The sequence below is a fragment of the Sapajus apella genome, unplaced genomic scaffold (genome assembly GCF_009761245.1).
Source record: "Sapajus apella isolate SASKATOON/1434 unplaced genomic scaffold, GSC_monkey_1.0 scaffold66, whole genome shotgun sequence".
Classification (NCBI taxonomy): Eukaryota; Metazoa; Chordata; class Mammalia; order Primates; family Cebidae; genus Sapajus; species Sapajus apella.
This window is the reverse complement of record NW_022437006.1, coordinates 2,921,640-2,943,365: the sequence shown is the minus strand read 5'-3', so window position 1 is coordinate 2,943,365 and position 21,726 is coordinate 2,921,640. Positions and strand designations below refer to the sequence as shown.

At 36.0% G+C, this 21,726-nt stretch overlaps 1 protein-coding gene across 3 annotated transcripts in view; it reads left to right on the top strand.

Annotated features, from left to right (window-relative positions):
* CPNE8 (copine 8) overlaps positions 1-21,726 on the top strand; it is a 254,337-nt gene that overhangs the window by 126,563 nt on the left and 106,048 nt on the right. For all 3 annotated transcript variants that reach the window (XM_032248310.1, XM_032248312.1, XM_032248311.1), the window contains exon 7: positions 13,215-13,278. In XM_032248310.1, the coding sequence (XP_032104201.1) occupies positions 13,215-13,278 (64 nt within the window). The remainder of the gene's footprint in view (positions 1-13,214; positions 13,279-21,726) is intronic.

Below are 21,726 nucleotides of genomic sequence, written 5' to 3'. Positions count from 1 at the left end.
TATCAATTTCACTTCTAGGGACACCATGATTAATTAGCCAATGCCAGAGCTCTGCATGAGCCAGACTGTTCTGATTGCTGCTTTGCCTCTGCTGTCATGTGATAGCTATGCCCACCTTGCTTTTGACAGTTGAATGCCACCACTTTGCTCCTGCCACCTTGGGATCCAATTATTCCCGTTGTATTTAAATTTGATAGTTGAGCAACTGTGGTTCTCACTGTTAGATCTGACATACAGAGAAGAGCAATTACAAGGCTGTTCAAAAATGCAGGTGCTGCCTTCACAAATTTATTTCACAAGGCATTGGTAAAGGTTATATCTTCTGGACCCTTCCAGCTGGGATAAGTAGATGTAAAGTGACTAACCGACTCTACCATCCAATCTCCCTAAGCCTTTGGATCTCTTTCTGTACTTTAACCCAGGGGAGATCAGGCATTTCCAGTTCACTCACAGTGAGTCATCTTTTAAGCCATATTTCAGCTAACCAAGCAAATAAACTCTTAGAACTTTTTTTTTAACTTCCCAAGATATAACATTAAATGCAGAGTCCCTACTTAGTGGGCCCAAATGAGTAGATTCAGTCTGATGCAATGCAGGTTCCTTCCACCATTATCTCACATCCTTAATATCCATTGCCATGCCTGTTCTCCAGATTTCTGTGTATATAAATTAGAAAACTGAAGCAGTTATTTTTGAGTGTGGTGCACCTCCTCATGGAATACACTCTCAACCTAACCTCCAGCGGCCCACTGGGACTCTAGTCTAGTTATAAGTCTAAAAGCACACAGGGATGTAGAGGGTGGCTCCTGAGGAGAATCAACATTATCCTGCCTGGCAGCTACCTCATGGGAGGCCATTGTTGTTGCCTCAGGCAGTGCAGGGTTTATCTCCTCAGACAGAGGTGGAAAGGCTGATGGCAGCATGGTTTGAGGAGGAAATGTTGCCATTACTGGGGGTGGGAAGCGTATATATGAATACATATATACACACACACATATATACACACAGGTATATATACATTCACACACACACGTGTGTATATATATGTGTGTGTATTATATATACACATATATATACACACACATATATATACATACATGTGTACATATATACACACAAACACACACACACACACACACATGTAACTACTGGCTATGCATATGTCTAGCTTTAGTAGATATTGCCAGTTTCCTTCCTTCCTTCCCTCCGTCTTCCTTTCCTTTTCTCTCTCTCTTTCTCTCTTTCTTTCTTTCTTTCTCTTCTTTTTCTTTCCTCTCTCTCTTTCTTTCTCTTTCTTTCTTTCTTTTCTTTCCTCTCTGTCTTTCTCTTTCTTTCTTTCCTTCCTTCCTTCCTCTCCCTCTCTCTCTCTTCCTTTCCTTTCCTTTCCTCCTTCCTTCATTCCTTCCATCCGTACTTCCTTCCTTACTTTCTCTCTCTTTCTCTCCCTCTCTCTCTCTCTCTCTCGCTCTCTCTCTCTCTCTCTCTCACTTTCTTGCTGGCTTGCTTACTTGTTCTGTCACCCAGGCCAGAATGCAGTGGCACAGTCTCCACTCACTGCAACCTCCACCTCCTAGGTTCAAGCAATTCTCCCACCTCAGCCTCCCAGGTAGCTGAGATTACAGGTGCCCACCACCATGCCCAGCTAATTTTTTTTTCTTTGTATTTTTAGTAGAGACAGGGTTTCACCATGCTGGCCAGGCTGGTCTCAAACTCTTGGCCTTAAGTGATCTTCCCGCTTTGGTCTCCCAAAGTGCTGAGATTACTGGTATGAGCCACCATGTCTGGTCTTTTTGTTGTTGTTGTTGTTGTTTTGAGATGGAGTGTTGCTCTCTTGCCCAGGCTGGAGTGCAATGGTGCAATCTTGGCTCACTGCAACCTTCGCCCCCTGGGTTCAAGTGATTCTCTTGCCTCAACCTTCTGAGTAGCTGGGATTACAGGTGTGCACCACCATGCCTGGCTATTTTTTTTGTATTTTTAGTTGAGATAGGGTTTCAACATGTTTGTCAGGCTGGTCGCAAACTCCTGACATCTTGATCCACCTGCCTCAGCCTCCTGAAGTGCTGGGATTGCAGCATGAGCCACCGCACCTGGTTATACACACATACTTCTATAATAAATATACATATATATGTATGTTTATATATTTCTTTTTTGTGTATGTGTATATACACACACACACACACACACACACACACACACACACTCGTATATATGTGAGTTTATTAAGTAGTAACTCACATGAACACAAGGTCCTATAATAGGCCATCTGCTGGCTGAGCATCAAGGACAGCCAGTCCAAGTTCCAAAACTGAAGAACTTGGAGTCTGATGTTCCAGGGCAGAAAGCATCCAACACAGGAGAGAAGGATGTAGGCTGGGAGGTTAGGCTTGTCTCTTTTTTCACAATTTTCTGACTGCTTATATTCTAGCTGCACGGGCAGCTGATTAGATTGTGCTCATCCAGATTAAGGGTGAGTCTGTCTTTCTCAGTTCACTGACTCAAATGTTAATTTCTTTGGCAGCACCCTCATAGATGCACCCAGAATCAATACTTTGTGTCCTTCAATCCAATCAAGTTGACACTCAGTATTAACCATCACAGATGTCTTTATTCTTCCCTTTATTTTCAGTGTGTATTTGTCTTTATAGATTAAGTGTGTTTCTTCTAGGCATCAGATCATTGGGCCTTGTTTTCAAATCCATTCAGCCTCTCTGTGTCTTTTGATTGGAAAGTTTAGTTTATTTACATTTAGTGTTGTTATTGATAAGTAAGGACTTCCACCTGTCATTTGGTTATTATTTTTTCTGAATTGTTTTGTGTTCTTTCTTTCCTTCCTTTGTCTTCCTTTTGTTGAAGGTGATTTTCTCTGTTGAAATGATTCAGTTTTTTGCTTTTATTTACTTATTTATTTGTGTGTGTGTTTGTGTGTGTGTGTGTGTGTGTGTGTGTGTATCTCTTGTGTTTCTTGTTTTTTGTGGTTACCATGAGGCTTGCAAATATCATCTTATAACTCATTGTTTTAGCCATTTAACAACTTAACACTGTTTGCATAAGCAAGGAAGTAGGCAAAAAGACAACTCATAAACTGTATGCTTTAACTTTGTTTCTCTGCTTTTTAGCTTTTTGTTGTGTTTATATATGTCTTCTTGTATGTCTGTGTCTTCCAAAAGTTGTAGTTTGATTTAATCTGTTCTCATGGTTCTAACACAGACTATTTGAGCCTGAGTAAATTATAAAGGAAAGAGGTTTAATTGATTCACAGTTCCACATGGGTGGGGAGGCCTGACAATCATGGTGGAAGGTGAATGACTAGCAAAGTCATATCTTACATGGTGGCAAGCAAGAGAGAACATGTGCAGAGGACCTCCCCTTTATAAAATCATCAATTCTTCTAAGACTTACTATCACAAGTACAGCCTGGGAAAGACCTGCCTCCATGATTCAATTACCTCCCACTGAGTCCCTCCCACAGCACATGGGAATTATGCGGAGCTACAATTCAAAATGAGATTTGGGTGGGGACACAGCCAAACCATATCATTTTTTTTTGATTGGTTAATTTTTTAGTCTTTTTACTTAAGCTTATTTTATACACCACAGTTACAAGTTATAGTGTTATTCTATGTACTTAGTACTATTAGTGAGTTTTGTAGTTTTGTACCTTCAGATGATTTCTTATTTTTCAATAAAGGATTATTATTATTTTTTTTTTTTGGAAACTGAGTCTCACTTTGTCACCTAGGTTGGAGTGCAGTGGAACAATCTTGGCTTACTGCAATCTCTGCCTCCCATGTTCAAGTAATTGTTTTGCCTCAGCCTGCTGAATAGCTGGGACTACAGGCACATGTCATCACACCCAGCTAAGTTTTGTATTTTTAATAGAGAGGGGGTTTCACTATGTTGTCCAGGCTGGTCTCAAATTCCTGACCTCAAGTGATCTGTCCACCTCAGGTCCCAAAGTGCTGAGATTACAAACATGAGCCACCACACAAGGCAAGGTCCTTTTCTTTATGACTGAGATATTCTCTTTAGTATTTCTTATAGGAGAGGTCTTGTGTTGATGAAATGCCTAAGCTTTTGTTTGTCTGAGAAAATCTTTATTTCTTATTCATGTTTGAAGGATATTTTCACAAGATTTATTATTCTAGGGTAAAAATTGTTTTTCCTTCAGCATTTTACGTATGTCATGCCACTCTTGTGTCCTGTAAGGTTTCCACTGAAAAGTCTGCTGACAGACATATTGGATCCCCTTTGTATGGTGTTCATTTATTTTCTCTTGCTGCTTTTGGGATCATTCCTTTATCCTTGACCTTTGGAAGTTTGATTATTAAATGTTTTGAGGTAGTTTTCTTTGGGTGAAATCTGCTTGGTGTTACATAACTTTTTTATCCTTGGATACTGATATCTTTCTCTAGGTCTGGGAAGTTCTCACTATTATCTCATCGAATAAACTTTCTACTCCTGTCTCTTTTTTGTTTCCTTTTTAAGGCCAGTAGTTTTTAGATTTGCTGTTTGGGGGCTTTTTGTGTGTGTGGATTCTGTAGGCATGCTTTATTGTTTTTTATTCTTTTTTCTGTCTTCTCTGAATGTCTATTTTCAAATAGCTTGTCTTCAAGCTCACTAATTCTTTATTCTGCTCCATCAGTTTTGCCATTAAAAGACTCTGATGCATTCTTCAGTATGCTGGTTGTATTTTCAGCTCCAGAATTTTTGTTTGAGTCTTTTAAATTATTTTAATTTTTTGTTAAAGGTATTGGGGGGCCGGGCGCGGTGGCTCACGCCTGTAATCCCAGCACTTTGGGAGGCCGAGGCGGGTGGATCACCCGGTCAAGAGATTGAGACCATCCTGGTCAACACGGTGAAACCCCGTCTCTACTAAAACTACAAAAAATTAGCTGGGCATGGTGGCGCGTGCCTGTAATCCCAGTTACTCAGGAGGCTGAGGCAGGAGAATTGCCTGAACCCGGGAGGCGGAGGTTGCGGTGAGCCGAGATCACGCCATTGCACTCCAGCCTGGGTAACAAGAGCGAAACTCCGTCTCAAAAAAAAAAAAAAAAAAAAAAAAGGTATTGGATAGAATTCTGAATTACTTTCTGTGTCATCTTGAATTTGAGTTTCCTCAAAACAGCTATGTTTACTTATCTGTCTGTATGCTCACATATCTCTGTTTCTCCAGGATTGGTCCCTGGTGCTTTATTTAGTTCATTTGGTAAGGTCTTGTTTTCCTAGATGGTCTTGATACTTGTAGATGTTAATTGAACATTAAAGCATTAAAATATAGGTATTTATTTTAGTCTTCACTGCCTGGGCTTGCTGGCACCCATTGTTCTTGGCAAGACTTTCCAAATATTTCAGAAACCTTGAGTGTTGTGATCTAAACTGTACCTACTTTAGGGGCACCCAAATGCTGTGGTTCTTCCAGACTAGTAGAGAAACTGCCTTGATAGTCTTGGACAAGAGCTGTATGAATTCTTTGGATTACCTCGCAGAGACTCTTATTCTATTTCCTTACTTTCTCCCAAACAAACAGCGTCTTTCTTTTTCTGTTCTGAGCCACCTGAAGCTTGTGATGCAGTGACACAAGCCCTTCTTTGGCTGTCATCACTAGGACTGTGTGACTGTGCTAGGGCTGGTTTTAAAGCTCCCTCCGTTGGTGGGCATGAGCTGAGTTTGGGCTGGTTTTACTTTCTGCTATAACGGCAGCTGAGTTCAATGCCTAACAATTGCTGCACTCACCTCTCCGCAGCAGACAGAAATGTTCTCGGTACCACAGTGTAGCTGCAGGGGTATTAGGGAGGGGTGACGTTCGTGATTCAAGACTGATTTTCCTACCTACCTCTTTAGTGCCTCTTTCGATGATCTGAAGTTAAAGCTAGGTACTGTGAATGCACACCTGATTTTTGGTTCTTATGAAGGTGCTTGTGTGTGTGTGTGTGTGTGTGTAGATAGTCATTAAAATATAGCTGTCCTTGCAGGCGGGATGTTTAGTGGAGCCCTCTATTTCATCATCTTGCCCTGCCTTCCACCAGTCTTACCTATGTACTAAAATTTTAAGGATTACACATCTCTAATAATTCTCTTCAGATTATGTTTAACTGTAATGTGGATGAGTTTTATTATTCTTTTTATGTTTCACAAAACGTAAGAATACACTTATGAGAATCTTTAAAATCGATCTTTTTTGGTAACTTTCTCTTTTGGTATAATTTCAATTGTAAGTAAAAGTTGCAAGAATAAGCAAGGTGGGGTGGCTGATGCCTGCAATTCCTGCACTTTGGGAGGCCAGTTCAGGAGGATTGCCTGAGCCCAGCAGTTTGAGCCCAGCCAGGGCAATATAGTGAGACCCTGCCTCTAAAAAAATGAAAAAACATTAGTTCAGCATGGTGACATGTATGTGTATTCCTAGCTACTTGGAAGGCTGAGGTGGGAAGATTGCTTAAGCCCAGGAATTTGAGGCTGAAATGAGCTGTGATCACTCCACTGTACTTCAACCTGAGTGACAGTGAGACCCTGTCTCCAAAAAAAAAAATGCAAATGTAGTTCAAAACCTCCTGTTTACTTTCATCAGGAGCTAACTTTATTCACTTTTTTATTCTCTTTCTCATTCTCTTTCTGCTTCGTATTCTAGATTTTTCTTTCTGAGTCATTTGAGAGTAAGTTGGAGACATTGTTTAAAAAAAAGTGGATTCTATCTTCTAAATACTTGAAAGTGAATTTCTTAATAAGAATGTTCTTTTACATAACCACAATATGATGCTCAAAATCAGGAAATTTCACAATGATACAGTAACATTATCTAATTATGCATCACTCACATTTCAACAGCCATACCAATAATGTCATTATAGGTATATTTTTCTCTTCTGAAATTTAATTAAGAATCACAATTTTTTTAAAAAAGAATCATAATTGAGATTGGTTGTTTTAATTCTAGTTTCTTTTACCCTGAAATAGTTTTTTAGCCTGTCTTTGTCTTTTTTTAAATTTGCATAGTTTCAGTAAACTTTTTATTTTAGAATAGTTTTATGTTTATAGAAGAGTTACAACAATAGTACAGAAAGTTCCTGTATTCCTGTCACACCAGTTTGTTTTTTTTTTTCTAACATTAACATCTTGTGTTACCATGGCATTAATACATTTGTCACAACTAGAAGGACAACAGTGGTATATATATTACTATTAGCTAAATTTCAAGTTTTACTTGAATTTTATTCATTATTTCACTAATGTTCATTTTATATTCCAAAATTCATTTCAGGATATAAACTTTCTTTTGATCTGATATGTGACAATTTCTTAGTCTTCCCTTGTTTTGTATGAACTTGATAGTGTTGAGGAAGTATTAGGTACTTTGTAGAATGTCCCTAAATTTGGGTTTGTATGATGTTTTTCTCATGGTTAGATTGGAGTTAAGGATTTGGGGAGAAGGCCACAGGAGTGAAATGTAAATTCCTTACATCCTATCAGGAATACATATTAATATGACTTATCACTGGTGATATTAATCTTGATCACTTTGCCAAGGGTGTTTGTCCTGAAACTTTTCAGCATACTGGTGTATTTATCTTTTTGTAGTTGTATCAATTTTGCTTTATGTATTTTGGAACTATAATAGTAGATGCATGCAGCATTGAGGTTACTATATGTTCCCAATTAATTGAATGATTTGTCATTACACAGTAACTATTTCTTGCAACTCTTTTCAATTTAAAATCTGTGTATATGCTATTAATTTAGGTACAATGATTTTCATTAGAATTAGTTTTATTTTTTGCTGAGATATCTTTCCATTCTTTTCTTTTGAATTTTCTGACTCAAATTTTGTTATCAATTTTAAATAGTTAATGGCTAAATTTAATTTTTATAGAATTACAATATTTACATTTAATCTGGAGCATGCAGTTCATTTACATTTAATTTGGTAACTATTTCTCTAGGCTTATTTCTGTCACCGTCTTAGTGCCTCTCATCTGCCCCATCCTTTCTTTAGTCTTAGTTTCTTTTGAATTGATTGAATTTTAGAAGCATCATTTCACAATTTTGGTTTCTAACCTTGAAATTATAAAGTAACTTCAATAATTGTTTCCTCAAAGTTTTTAAACATATTTACTCATTTTTTATGAAATTCTATTTTCTCAGTGTATTTAATTTCTTCCTGAACAATTAGAGATCATGAGAAGGCTTTAACTTAAATTATCATTCTGCTGATTAATACTATCATTATTATTCCTATTTGTTATTTAAGTTTTTAACATTAGCGTTACTGATTTAAGATTAACACACATTTACTAGTTCCTTGGTTTCTCTCATTTTTTCTTTTTTCATCTTAGATCTTCCATCTGTGATCATTTACTTCAACTTGAAGCCCATTGTTTAGAAACTTCTCAAGCAAGGATCCTTGGATATACAATGTATTATTTCTTAATTGTTTCGAAATATCTGTGGTTTATGCTTGTTCTTAGAATAGATCTTTACTCTTTACAATCTTAGATTTACAATTATTTTCTTTCAAACCATTGAAGATATTGTTTCAATTATCTTTTGGTTTCCAATGTTGCTTCCACCTAGTCAGCTCTTAGTTAAATCTTTGTAGATTATATCTTTGTACATCCTGTCTTTTCTTTCTGGTTCCTCTAGAGATATATTCTTCATCTCTCATGTTTTTCCATGCTCCTGTCATGTGCCCAAGTATAAATTTATTTTTATTTATACTGACTGGATTCATTAAGCTTTCTGAATTTGGAAATTGAGGTGTTTCACCGTTTCTAGAAGTTTCCCAGTCATTATCTCTTCAAATATTTCATCTGCTCTATTTAGTCCTTCTTCTACTGAATTTGATTAAACATGTATTAGAGATTTTGTCTTTGTATTCTGTGACTCAAAACCTCTTCATAACAGTTCCCATGTCTGATTCTCCATGCTGCATTATGGATAGTTTATTTACACTGTTTTTCAGTTTACTGATTCTCTCTTCTCCTCTGTCAAATCCAAACATATATAGTCAACTAATTTTTTACAAGAGCACCAGGAGGACAGTATGGGGAGCAGTTAGCCTCTTTAATAAATGGTGCTGAGAAAACTGGATTTCCACATGTAAAAGATTTAAATTGGACCCTTAGTTTACACTATACACAGAAATCAACTCAAAATGGGTAAAAGACATAAACATAAGACCAGAAACAATAAAGCTCCTGGAAGAGAACTTAGGGGAAATGTGCCTGGACATCAGCACTGGCAATGACTGCTTGGATTTACTTCTGGGCTCTCTCTTCTGTTCCAAATATTCTTGTTTGCTTTTTATAATCCTTTGCTAGTTATTCATATTTCCATTTCCTCTTTACATTTTAAATATATTGTAAATATTTATATTTTGTATACTATTCATAATATTTACAATATTCTAAATCTGTGTTTGATTCTGCAACCTGTTGTTTTGGAGATTCTAATTCTTGGTGGGTGCATTTTTCCATGTGTATTTTTTGATATTGTAAAACGAGCTTCATATTTACTTTTAAAACTTTAAATGTGAGATATTTTGAAATGTAATTTGAAGCCAAACTCTTCTAGAGAGTATTTGCTTTTACTAGGCACCCATAGCTGCTTGAATTAAATGTAATTCTTGGTTTGAAGTTTTGGTAACTACTCAAATGGTGTCAATTATGGCAGCAAGCCTGGTTGAGCCCTAAATTATTAGGACACATTTTTTTCTCTTTCATTCATCACCACGTTTTAAGGCAGTGATGTATTTTTTAGGCCCATAAAGTGGATGTTTATATGTAACTCATGCTACCATCAGGCAATCTAGTTAATGAGATATAAGCTTTAATGCTGTGGATTGACTTTTTATTGAATTTCCCACCTTGTGAGTCCTACCTCCTCTTGTTTTTTAAGTTTTGTACCCTAAGTAACCATGCAAGGCAGAAGCCTAAGATCAAATTATTCAGTGTTCAGTTTATCTTTCCAACTTCACTTTCAGCTTCTGATTGATCCTTACTTTCTGGCCAAGTTATCCTAGCATTTATAAAGATCTTTGCATATTTTATTCAGCATTTTAAAGTGTGTACAGGTTGATAGGGTGTTTGGTTTTTCATAGCTCACAAATGGAAAATATTAAACTCATAGTTCACAAATGGAAAGAAGAAGAGAAAGGTACAGCTGGACTAGAAAAATTAACTGATTAAGAATGCTGGAAAGTTGCTTAAAATGATAATGCAGTAATATAAAACAAAATGTGCAATGTTATATGAATTGAGTTCTTAGTCATAAGGACTTAGGGAAAATGGAAGATCTTGACTTCTGCAGTTACCCTGGTTAAGAGTAAAGATATGGTGGAAACAAGCATTAAGCAATGCATGACTGTATATTATGTACCTACTTACAGACGAAACACCTGCTGTATACAGACATTTAACCCTGTGCTTACAAGAGGTTTATGTCATGAAAATTGCTCTTATAGTAAGCATAATCAACCTGAGAAAAGAAAGGCTAACTATTTGTGATTTTAACAGTTAAGGAATAATTAAGTGCTAAACCTTACTGTACTGACTTTAACATCAGTAGGAATACAGAAACGGCTGAGCTTTTTGTAAGGCCACTTAGGATAAGGTTTTCTTGAAACAAATGGAACTTCATCTGGTGATATGGAAAGTTTGAGGCAAAATTGGGGACGGGTAACAAGCTATAATACGTCAAAGCTTGGGAATGAACACAAAGAAGAAATAAGCACAAAATGTCCCCAACTTGATGAAAGGAGAGGGAAACAGTGAAGCCCAAGGTTTTTGATAGTTTTTAATAATGTAGTAGAAAACTTAGAAACCATAGGAGCATTTTGTTAAATAGTCATGCACTACTTAACAACAGGGATATATTCTGAGAAATGTTTCCTTAGGTGATTTCATTGTTGTACAACCATCATAGAGTGCATTTACACAAACCTAGATGGTCTAACCCAGCAGTCCCCAACGTTTTTGGCACCAAGGAGCAGTTTTGTGGAAGATAGTTTTTCCACACACTGTGGGGTTGGGGATAATTTTGGGATGATTCAAGTGCATCCTGAAATTCAAGTGCATTACATTTGTGGTGCACTTTATTTCTATTATTATTATATTATAATATGCAGTGAAATAATTATACAACTCACCATAATGTAAAAATCAATGGGACCGCTGAGCTTCATTTCTTGCAGTTAGGCGGTCCCACCTGGGGGTGATAGGAGACAGTGACAGATCATCATGGATTAGATTCTCCTAAGAAGTGTACAACGTAGATCCCTCACAGTTCACAATAGGGTTCACGCTCCTATGAGAATCTAATGCCGCTGCTGACCTGACAAGAGGCAGAGCTCAGGTAGTAATACCAGTGATGGGGAGCTGCTGTAAATATAGATGAGGCTCAGCTTGCTGGTGCCTGCCACTCACCTACTGCTGTGCAGCCCTGGGGTTGAAGACTCCTGGTCTAACTACTACATGCCTAGGCTATATGGTATGTATTATCTCTTGTTCCTAGGCTACAAATGTGTAACGCATATTACCTTCTGAATACTCTAAGCAATTGTAACATAAGTATTTGTGTATCTAAATGTAGGTAAGCATAGAAGAGACAGTAAAAAATAAGATATAAAAGTTATAAAATTGTATACCTCTATAGGGTACTTAACCACAAATGGAGCTTACAGGAGTGGAAGTTGCTCTGGGTGAGTCTGAGCAAGCAGTGAGTGAATGTGAGGACCTAGGACATTATATTCCTGTAGACTTTATAAACACTATATAGTTAGGCTATACTAAATATTTTTAAAACATTTTTCTTTCTTCGATAATAAATTAACCTTAACTTACTATAATGTTTTTACTTTATAATATTTTAAACTTTAAAAAATGTTTTAATATCTAAAACACACATTGTACAGCTGTACAAAAATGTTTTCTTTCTTTATGTTCTTAATAATCTTTTTTCTGTTTTTAAATTATTAATTTATTTTTACTTTTTAAACTTTTTTTGTTAAAAACTAAGACACAAACACATACCTAGGCCTACACAGGGTCAGGACCCTCAGTATCCCTGTCTTCCACCTCCACGTCTTGTCCCACTGGAAGGTCTTTGGGGGCAATAACATGCATGGAGCTGCCATCTCCTGTGATAACAGTGACTTCTTTCTTTCTTTTTTTCATTTTTGAGATGAAGTCTCACTCTTGTCCCCCAGGCTGGAGTGCAATGGTGTGATCTCAGCTCACTGCAACCTCTGCCTCCCAGGTTCAAGCAATTCTCAGCGTCTGCTTCTTGAGTAGCTGGGATTACAGATGCCTGCCACCACGCCCGACTAATTTTTGTATTTTTAATAGAGATGGGGTTTCACCAAGTTGGCCAGGCTGGTCTTGAACTCCTGACCTCAGGTGATCTGCCCACCTCGACCTCCCAAAATGTTGGGATTACAGGAGTAAGCCACCATACTTGGCCAACAGTGGCTTCTTTTGGAAGATCTTTTGCAGGACCTAACTGAGGCTGTTTTTACAGTTAGCTTTTTCTTTTCTTTCTTCTTTTTGAGTAGAAGAAATACACTTTGAAATAATGATAAAAAGTATAGTATAGAAAATATATAACAGTTGTGTTATGTAACATAGTTGATGTTTGCTATATGGACTGTACATACATACTTCATATGACCGGTAGATTTGTTTGCACCAGTATCACACCAACACATGAGTAATGCTCTGTGCTGATACTACATCACTAGGCAGTAGAAAGTTTTCAGCTCCATTGTAATCTTATGGGGCCACCCATGTGTATGCAGTCTGTTGTTTATTGAAGCATAATTAGGTGATGCATAACTATTATATATTAGACAATACAGAGATATTGAAGACTCTTGAGGAGAGGATTGACATGTTTAAAGTTATGTTAAAATTTAGCCTCATTGGGGGCTGGGTGTGGTAGCTTACGCCTGTAATCCCAGCACTTTGGGCAGCTGAGGGGAATGGATCACCAGAGGTCAGGAGTTTGAGACCAGCTTGGCCAACATGGCAAAACCCTGTCACTACTAAAAAACATACAAAATTTAGTCAGGCCTGTAATCCCACCTATTCAAAATATATTTTGTTAGGAAAGAACCCTTTTATTATTATATGCTCTTTATTAGATTATGTAAAAAAAATGATATATAAATTTATATGTATTAATATAACATAATAACGTATATAAATATATTTTTGTTGTTTTAGAGGAATTCCAGGGAAGAAATGTGGTATAATCATACTTACGGCAGAAGAATTAAACTGTTGCAGGGTAAGTAAATATGTCTTTGGCTTAGAAAAATTTTCATACTTCAAATGCTATATCTAAAATTGTACTTAACTAATTAATTTTTAAGTGATTGTAGAAAAAGTATTATACAATTTTATAATCCATAAAATATCATTTTAGATACTTAGTCTTGTGACCAGAGAGAGTTTTTCGTAATCTGAAAAGTATAGTGAATTATTTTAATAACCTTTTTTAAAAATTGAAGTATTAAAACCTAATATCAATACTGCTTTTTAAGCATTAGTATAAGGAATTGTCAGTTATACCAATCAGTTTAATTACTGTAAAACCACTGAAGACTTGTATATAATTTTGAAGGAATATTTCTTGTCATTTGAGTTTAGCCCTTTTGTATAACATATTTTCCCCAATTTTTCTGATTTAATTAATTCAGAATTCATATTGGTTCCATCTCTTGTTAGCTTGGGAATTCCACATCTGGAGAAATGATTAGCTGCCACTCCAGCTAGCAGTATGATTGCATAGAGTGCATACTCTGTATTTTTAGAAGACTGTTAATTTTAGTTGTGATTTGCTGATGAACCCATTGACTCGTGTTTAATGATTTCACTGTTGTCAAGAAATGGGGTGATAGCTATGACACTCCACACTGAAAGTAATGGTGGCTAGCTGAATCTGAAGTCAATATCACCTGTTTAATGTGGGCCAGCAGATCTCTGGGAATTGGTATTTCCAGAGGAAAAAATTTTTCCCTAGATTATACCTCTAGTGCTCTTTATTTTTAATTGCAGGAACAGAAACTCACCCCAAATACCAAAAGCTTAACATGTTGATATTGACCATAGTTTTTATATAGAGACCATAGCTTATTTTATTATCTCAAGAAGTTGCCTTTTTAACTTTTAGATAAATTATATGGCTTTCTTATACAAATACGTTTCTGGTCAGACATAGTGGCTCATGCCTGTAATCTCAGCACTTTGGGAGGCCAAAGTGGGAGGATCCCTTGAGTTCATGGCTACAGTGAGCTCTAGTTGTGCCACTGCACTCCAGCCTGGGCAACAGAGCAAGACCCTGTCTCATTCATGTATGTATTTATATGTGTGTGTGTGTGTGTGTGTGTGTGTGTGTGTGTGTGTGTGTATACACACACACACACACACATTCTGTATCTCTCAAATACAGATAGATGACAGATAGATAGCTGAGACAATATGCTCAGGAAATCATATGATATTACTTGTCAGCAAATGTTATAAACTGGATATTCTAATTTATTACATACCTTTGGGATTCTGGGGGTGGGGGTAGAACAGTGAGATAACAATAGAAACTACAACAGGTGAGTATAAATAATTAACCACCAATATTAAAATTTAAGTCATTATAAATATATGTACACTGAAACCTTCCTATTCTTCTCGTTGTTCTTGTCCCCCTGGGCATGTCACAGTCATATCAGCCTCAGTTTTCCCATCTATAAATACCCAAACATGTCCACATATAATGCTGTTAAAGACCATCAGACTCAAGTTAAGTTTTAGTTTGCTACTCATTTGTACTTTGTCTTATTAAGACACTTGACTACTCTGAGTTTTACTTTTCATATTTGAAGGGCAAAAAACAAAAAAAATGTGAACTAATCACTAGACTATTTTAAAAAGATCTTCCAGTCCTGGCAATCAACCACCATAACATTAAGTTTGATAATATAATATATTCATAAGTAGTCTGCATATACTAAACAATGCCTTAGAAAATATAGCATAACTATTTAAAGGCAGAGATATTACCTATCGTCCTGGTTTTTTAGTTAAAAATGATACAATGATTTTTTTTCAATTATATTATCTAATCATTGTTTATACTTGTCTCAATTTGTAAATGTTTAAGATAATATATGTTTTGCGTGAAGAAAGGAAAGAAAAAAGAAGTTCACAGTCCATAAGATACATGTTCTTTATGGTGATATTAACATGCTATTTTGTCAAAATCTTGAGTTTATTAAGCAGATTTTGTGTAAATATGCCATGAATACAGTATTATCAGTTTTATTTCAAAATAGAACCAAGATACCATGGGCATAGGTTGAGTATGGACAGGCTGCATCCTAAGTATCTTCTACTTTCAGAGGTATTCTGAAATACTTCTGAAAATAGAAGATACTTAGGATGTTCTATTCATTGTTGGAAGAGCCTGGAAAATTATTTTACCAGTTCCTGGTAAGTGAAACGGAATGTGTCTTTTAGCAGTCTAGGTATTTTTATACCTCTTTTTACTATTAATTCTATAAGAACCTCTGGAATTATCTTTCAGTGAGTCAACGCATATTTTTTATAATTAGAAATTATAGATCTAATATTTTATCAATGTTGTTTAAAATCTTGGTGTCACTTCATCTTATGTTTTCTATGTCCTAATTCTTAGCTACAGCCTTATTGAGCATCAGCATCATCATTAATACTAATAAACTTGAAATAGTATTTCATTGCTATATTAGTATAGTAGAATGCACAAGTGTACTCGAAGCAATGTGCATAGTTTCTTCAGAAGAGTTGATGCTTTTTAAATTTATACTTCAGCGAACATTAAAAGTATGGGGCATTATTATTTAGAATGTTGAATGTCATGATTTTAATTCACCCACAACATTATAAAAATCTACATATTTGTTTCTTTAAAACAAGTTGTCAGTTATTAACTTGTGCAATGAACATAGGCTTTGGAGTCAAGACACCTAAATTTTAGTCTTGCCTTTTTCACTAGTCAGCTGAGTGAGGTTATATTGTTGGAGATTTAATATATGCATTTGTAAAATGACAATATCTTTCTTAAAACCAGTTTATTAAGTTATAATTGGCATACAAATAGCTGCACATATTTAATGTATACAACATGGTGAGTCGGGAGATAGATATATACCCATGAAACCACCACAATCTATGTCATAAATATATTAGTCACTTCCAGTGGTTCGTCCTACAATGCTTATTTATTTATTCTTAATTTTTTTGTGATAATAAACAACATAAGGCGTACCCTCTATTTTTAAATATACAATGCCGTACTGTTAACCATAAGTACTATATTGTATATAGTAGCTTTCTATGACTTATTCATCTCATATAACTGAAACTTTGTGCTCTTTGATAATGCTTTACAGTCTTTTCTTCCCCTCAGTCCCTAGAAACCATCATTCTACTTCCTGCTTCTATGATTTTGATTATTTTAGAATCTTCATGTAAGTTGCAACATGCAGTATTTATCTTTCTGTGTTTGGCTTATTTCACTTATACAGCGTCTTCTAGGCTCATCTATCTTGTTGTAAATAGAAGGATGTTCTTAATTTTTAAGGCTGAATAATATTCCACTGTTTTATATATGTGTGTGTGTGTGTGTGTGTGTATAAATTATATATGTGTGTGTGTGTGTAACGTTTTCTGTATCCATCCATCTGTTGATGGGTACTTCGTTTGCTTCAATATCTTGACTTATTTCTGAATAATGCTACAATTACATGGGAGTGCAGATAACTCTTCAAGATACTGATTTCAGTCTCTTTCTTTGGATATATACCCAGAAGCACGATGGCTGGATCATATGGTAGTGCTGCTTTTAAGTTTTGAGGAACCTCCTACTATTTTCCATAGTGGCTGCACTAATTTCCATTCGTACCAACAATGTACAAGAGTTTTCTTTTCTCTACAGCCTCACTGACACTTCTTCCCTTTGTGTTTGTTTTATGATAATAGGCATTCTAAAGATGTCAGCTAATCTTTTGTATTGATTTGCATTTCTCTGATGATTGGTGATGGTGAACGCCTTTCATATATGTTTTTGTCATTTGTATGTTCTTAGAGACATGCTTATTCAGTTTCTTAGCCCATTTTTAAATTGGGTTGGTTTTCTATTTTCATTTTTATTTATTTTAATTTTTTTGCTATTGAGTTTGTAGGAGTTCTTTATATGTTTTGGAAATTAACCTTTATGGTATACAGTATCTTAGTCCATTTTGTGTTGCTATAAAAGAATATCTGAGACTAGGTAATTTATTTTTAAAAAGAGATTTATTTAGCTCACTGTTGTACCAGCTGAGAAGCTCAAGAGCATGGTGCTGGCTTGTGGTAAGGGCCTTTATGCTATTTCACAATGTGGCAGAGAAGGTGAAAGTGGAAGCAGACATTTGTGAACAGAGGGAAACCTGAGGGGCACCCTAGCTTTATAAAAACCCACTCACAAGAGAATGAACTCATTCAGAGAGAATTAATCCAGTCTCACTCAAGACTGTGAAAGCAGCACCAACCTATTCATGAAGGATCCACACCCATAACCCAAACACCTTCCATGGGGCTCCGCCTCCCAGTACTGTTACTGGGCTTTGGAGGGGACAAACAAGCCATAGCAACCACAGAATATGTTCTCTCATTCTGTAGGTTGCCTTTTTATTCTACTGGTGATTTTCTTTGCTGAGCAGAAACTTTGTAGTTAGATGCAGTCCCATGTGTATTTATACTTTTGTGGCCTATGCTTTTGGTATCATATAGCATAAGAAATAACATACAAGGCCAATATCACAAGACTCTGTTTTCTTCTAGAAGTGTGGATATTATTACTACTTCCCTTAGATGGATACTCTGCAGGAAAGAAATGTGTTGCGATTCACTCAGTGAGGCTGGCAAAATATTAGGGAAATATTAGAGAAAGTTGGAAGATTGTAGTCTCAAACCTTTTGGAAGGCCAAAAGGTTTTAATGAACAGGCTGAACACAGCCAGTTCACTACATTCGGATTTTAAGTCATATGGTGTGATTAGGATAATAAAGCTTCCCAGGTTAAGTCTGTTTACCCCACATTCCTTTGTCTCTGTTTACTTATTTATGCTGGATGGTCCTCTCAGGGGAAGGTCAAAGGGGAATTACCTGTAAATGGTGTTTACTCTGGGCCCCAGAACCAAGACCTTTTATCATTTGTAAAACCACTCTTTTAACCACATTAATTATCCACAGGAGTGTTGACTTGGAACCTCTGTTATTAAATCTATACTGAATAAATGTGAGGACAGGGAGTCATTGTCACTTAGCTGCAAATACCCTCTAAAAGCAGCTGATGACCATCCCTAGCCCACTAAAACTGTGTTCTAGTGTGTGTGAGTGCATTCATTCATCTGGTCATTAAGTCAGGGTCTGCAGGACAGACCTCTGTAGGTGGTGATCAGCATCTCAGGTGGTGACCCCAACTCGATGCCCGTCACAGCTGGCACCTGAGCAAGGACACTGATGTGACTGATGCCACAGAAATGGTAGCATTTAAGAGATGTATATGTCATAACGCAAATATTTATTTGTAGTGTAATAGTCCTAATTATCTTATTTTGACATAGTTTTATTCAAATGCTAATTTTATACTTCATTAAATGCCATAGTAAAAACTAATGTAGTTTAGAAGTTTTGTTGGGACTGTATCTTCACTTTTTAAGACAAGGTCTCACTCTATCACCCAGGCTGAAGTTCAGTGGCACAATTATGACTCACTGCAGGCTTTGAACTCCTGGACTCAAATGATTGTCCCACCTAGTCTCCCTCCTAGCTGGGACCATACACATGTACCACCACACCTGGCTAATTAAAAAAAAATTTTTTTTTGGTAGAGATGTGGTCTTGCTGTGTTGTCCATTCTGGTCTTGAACTCCCAGACTCAAGTGATCCAACCTCCACTTGACCTCCCTAAGTGCTTGGGTTACAGGCATGAACCACTATGCTTGGCCTTTCATGTAGTATTTTAAAAGTAGCCTGAAATGTTTCACAAAGAATATTTTTTGTTTTTACTGATTGATTGATTCAACAGTGTTTACAAAATGTTATAATGTCCTTGGAATGAATGCTTAGAATAGAATGGCAAGAAAAAAAGCAATACAAAACACAACAGCACAACCTTCAACCCTGGTCCTTGCTTTTGATGAACACATAATTTGTGGGAAAGCGAGACATTAGTCAGCTGACTATGCAGGGAAAATATGTCATGATATGTGCCAAGTGATTCAAATATATTATGAGAGAGTACAGTAGGGATCTAATTTATATTAAGCATCGCAGGGATTACTGGGCCTCTTTGAGAAAGTGACATTTAAGCTAAGTCCTACAGCAGTAGTTGTTTGCCAGCCCAAGGATAAGAATTCCAGCAGACACAGCCATGTAAGGTCCTGAGGTGGGAAAGACATGAGTGGGTCTGATGTGAGACGGCCAGGGATGAGCAGTGGAAGATGACTGAGGTAAACTTTTCCAGATGAAGGTGGAAAAGGCTGCTCAGAGCCCATTTGATGTTGACCTTTGTAGACCATGTTAAAGGTTCTGCAGTTTTCCTAAACACAAGAGAAAGCCTTAAAGCATTTTAATTTGTGAGCAACATGAAATTTTCATGTTTCAAGAATCTTACTCTGTCTGCTGAATGGAGAATGGATTGGATACATCAAAGAATGGAAGTGGGAGTAATGAATAAATGTCACTGTACATGTCTGGATGAGAAATAAGATTGAAACCGGAATGAGGCGGTGGCAGTGGAGCCCAAGTAAAGAGTTGAGCAAAATTTTAGAGGTAAATGGTGCAACTTGTGGTGGATTGGTTAAAGGGTCAGGGAAAGAGAACAGTTAAGAATGGCTTCCGTGGGCACTTGAGTAAATGACAACGCCACTAATAAGCTGGGGAAATTATAGGAGAAGCAAGTTTCTGGACAGATATTAAATGTTCAGATTTGAACCTGTTGGAAATGCCTGTGAAATGTCCAAGTGGCTTTATTCAATAGAACGTTCCTTATATGTAGAGTATTAAAGAGAGGTTTTAAAAATGTATCTGGTGAAATTAAGCATAAGGCATAAAAACAAAACAAAACTTTGCAGTGATGCATGTGTATTTCTAAAAGTACATAAATACCTTTCCTTCCAAACAAGATTTATTTTGTGCTTGATACAGATGTAGCACTTAATCCCTGCTAAGCTGTTAACCTGGGTAATTACAAGAACATTACTTTTCTAAGGTTATATAATTTTCTGCATTGCAATAAATCTTTATTTTGAATCAGTTGTTCATTTTGCAAGCCTTAAGGAATATAATTTGAAAAATTAAATTTAGCATTACATTTACCAATGAGCCAATAAAAGTTCATAGTTTAGTAATAATACATCTCTGACGTTTTGTTCACAGTCTGTTTGAAATAAATATATTTCATTTTTTATTATGCATCTTAAGTATACAGAATGTTTCTTGGAAGTTTATATTTTGGTCCAGGTGCTTTGGGAGAATGTGGTAAAGAGTAATGTTTTTCTATAAGAACAATGTCCTTAGAATGTCCCCGGGTTCTTAGAAAGCCATTCTCTCCCAACAGCATTTTAATATATATGGAAATGAAAGGGCATTCAAAATAAACAAACCAAACCAAACAGCTCGCCCTTTTCAATGCTGCTCTTGATTTTATAATTTGATCTTCCAGAATTATTATTTCACTGCTTCTTTAATAGTTAGAATTTTTTGTTCTTTAATCTTCAAATCTGAAAAGAAACATGATATGCATAGAGGTTTGAGGTGATAGTGATGTCCATATTGTCCTTACCTCTGTGCTTATTTTAATTTTCTTCAAAATGTATATTGTCACTTTGCCTGGCTAGAATATATTCCCTGCTCTATTAGAGATGTTCCTCTGATAGAAGTTATCACAGCTATATGCTAAAAGTAAAGTCAAATAACAAAGATAGCATGATGTTTTAGATACTCTTCTGGAATTACTGAAAGGAAATAATAAAAAATTTAGGTGTATCCTTAGTAAGTATAGATGGACTCTGTAAGATAAAGAAGTGATTAATAAGAGAATGCTTTTTTAGACCTTGTTGGCATTTTATCATGTAATATTCAAAATTGTAACCTCTTTGTTTAATCTGAATTACTTTATCACACTTCTTTCCAACATTTTAAGCTTTCCTGTTCAGTTTTACATATTACCATGCAAATATGTAATTCAAGTTACAGAAGAAAATGAGGGCACTTTTTTCTTGAAGCCCAATATCATAAAAATTGTTTTTAAATGTAGTTATTGATTTATTATAGTACACTTGCATATGTTAAGAAGGAACTTTCCTGTCCCTAGATTATAAACTGTGTGGTCAGTGTTTATCTTTCTTATTCCCCATCTAATCATCTGGTACATCTCAACATTTGATACATAGTAGGTATGTTGTAGATACTTAGTAAATTTTTTTAATGAATAGGAATTTTTTAAGTTTGTTTTAAAAATATGTACCTGCATAACTGAATATATGAATGAGGATCCTGCATATATAACATTGGGTACCTGGCGTCACCTAGCTTAATACCACTTTTCAAGGGGAAAATGTTAAAACTTTTTGAAAAGTAATAGTTTTGTACCTAGAATGAAAATTACCAGCAAAATTTTTAAAGTCCCGTAGTCCTTTAAAAAGCAATTT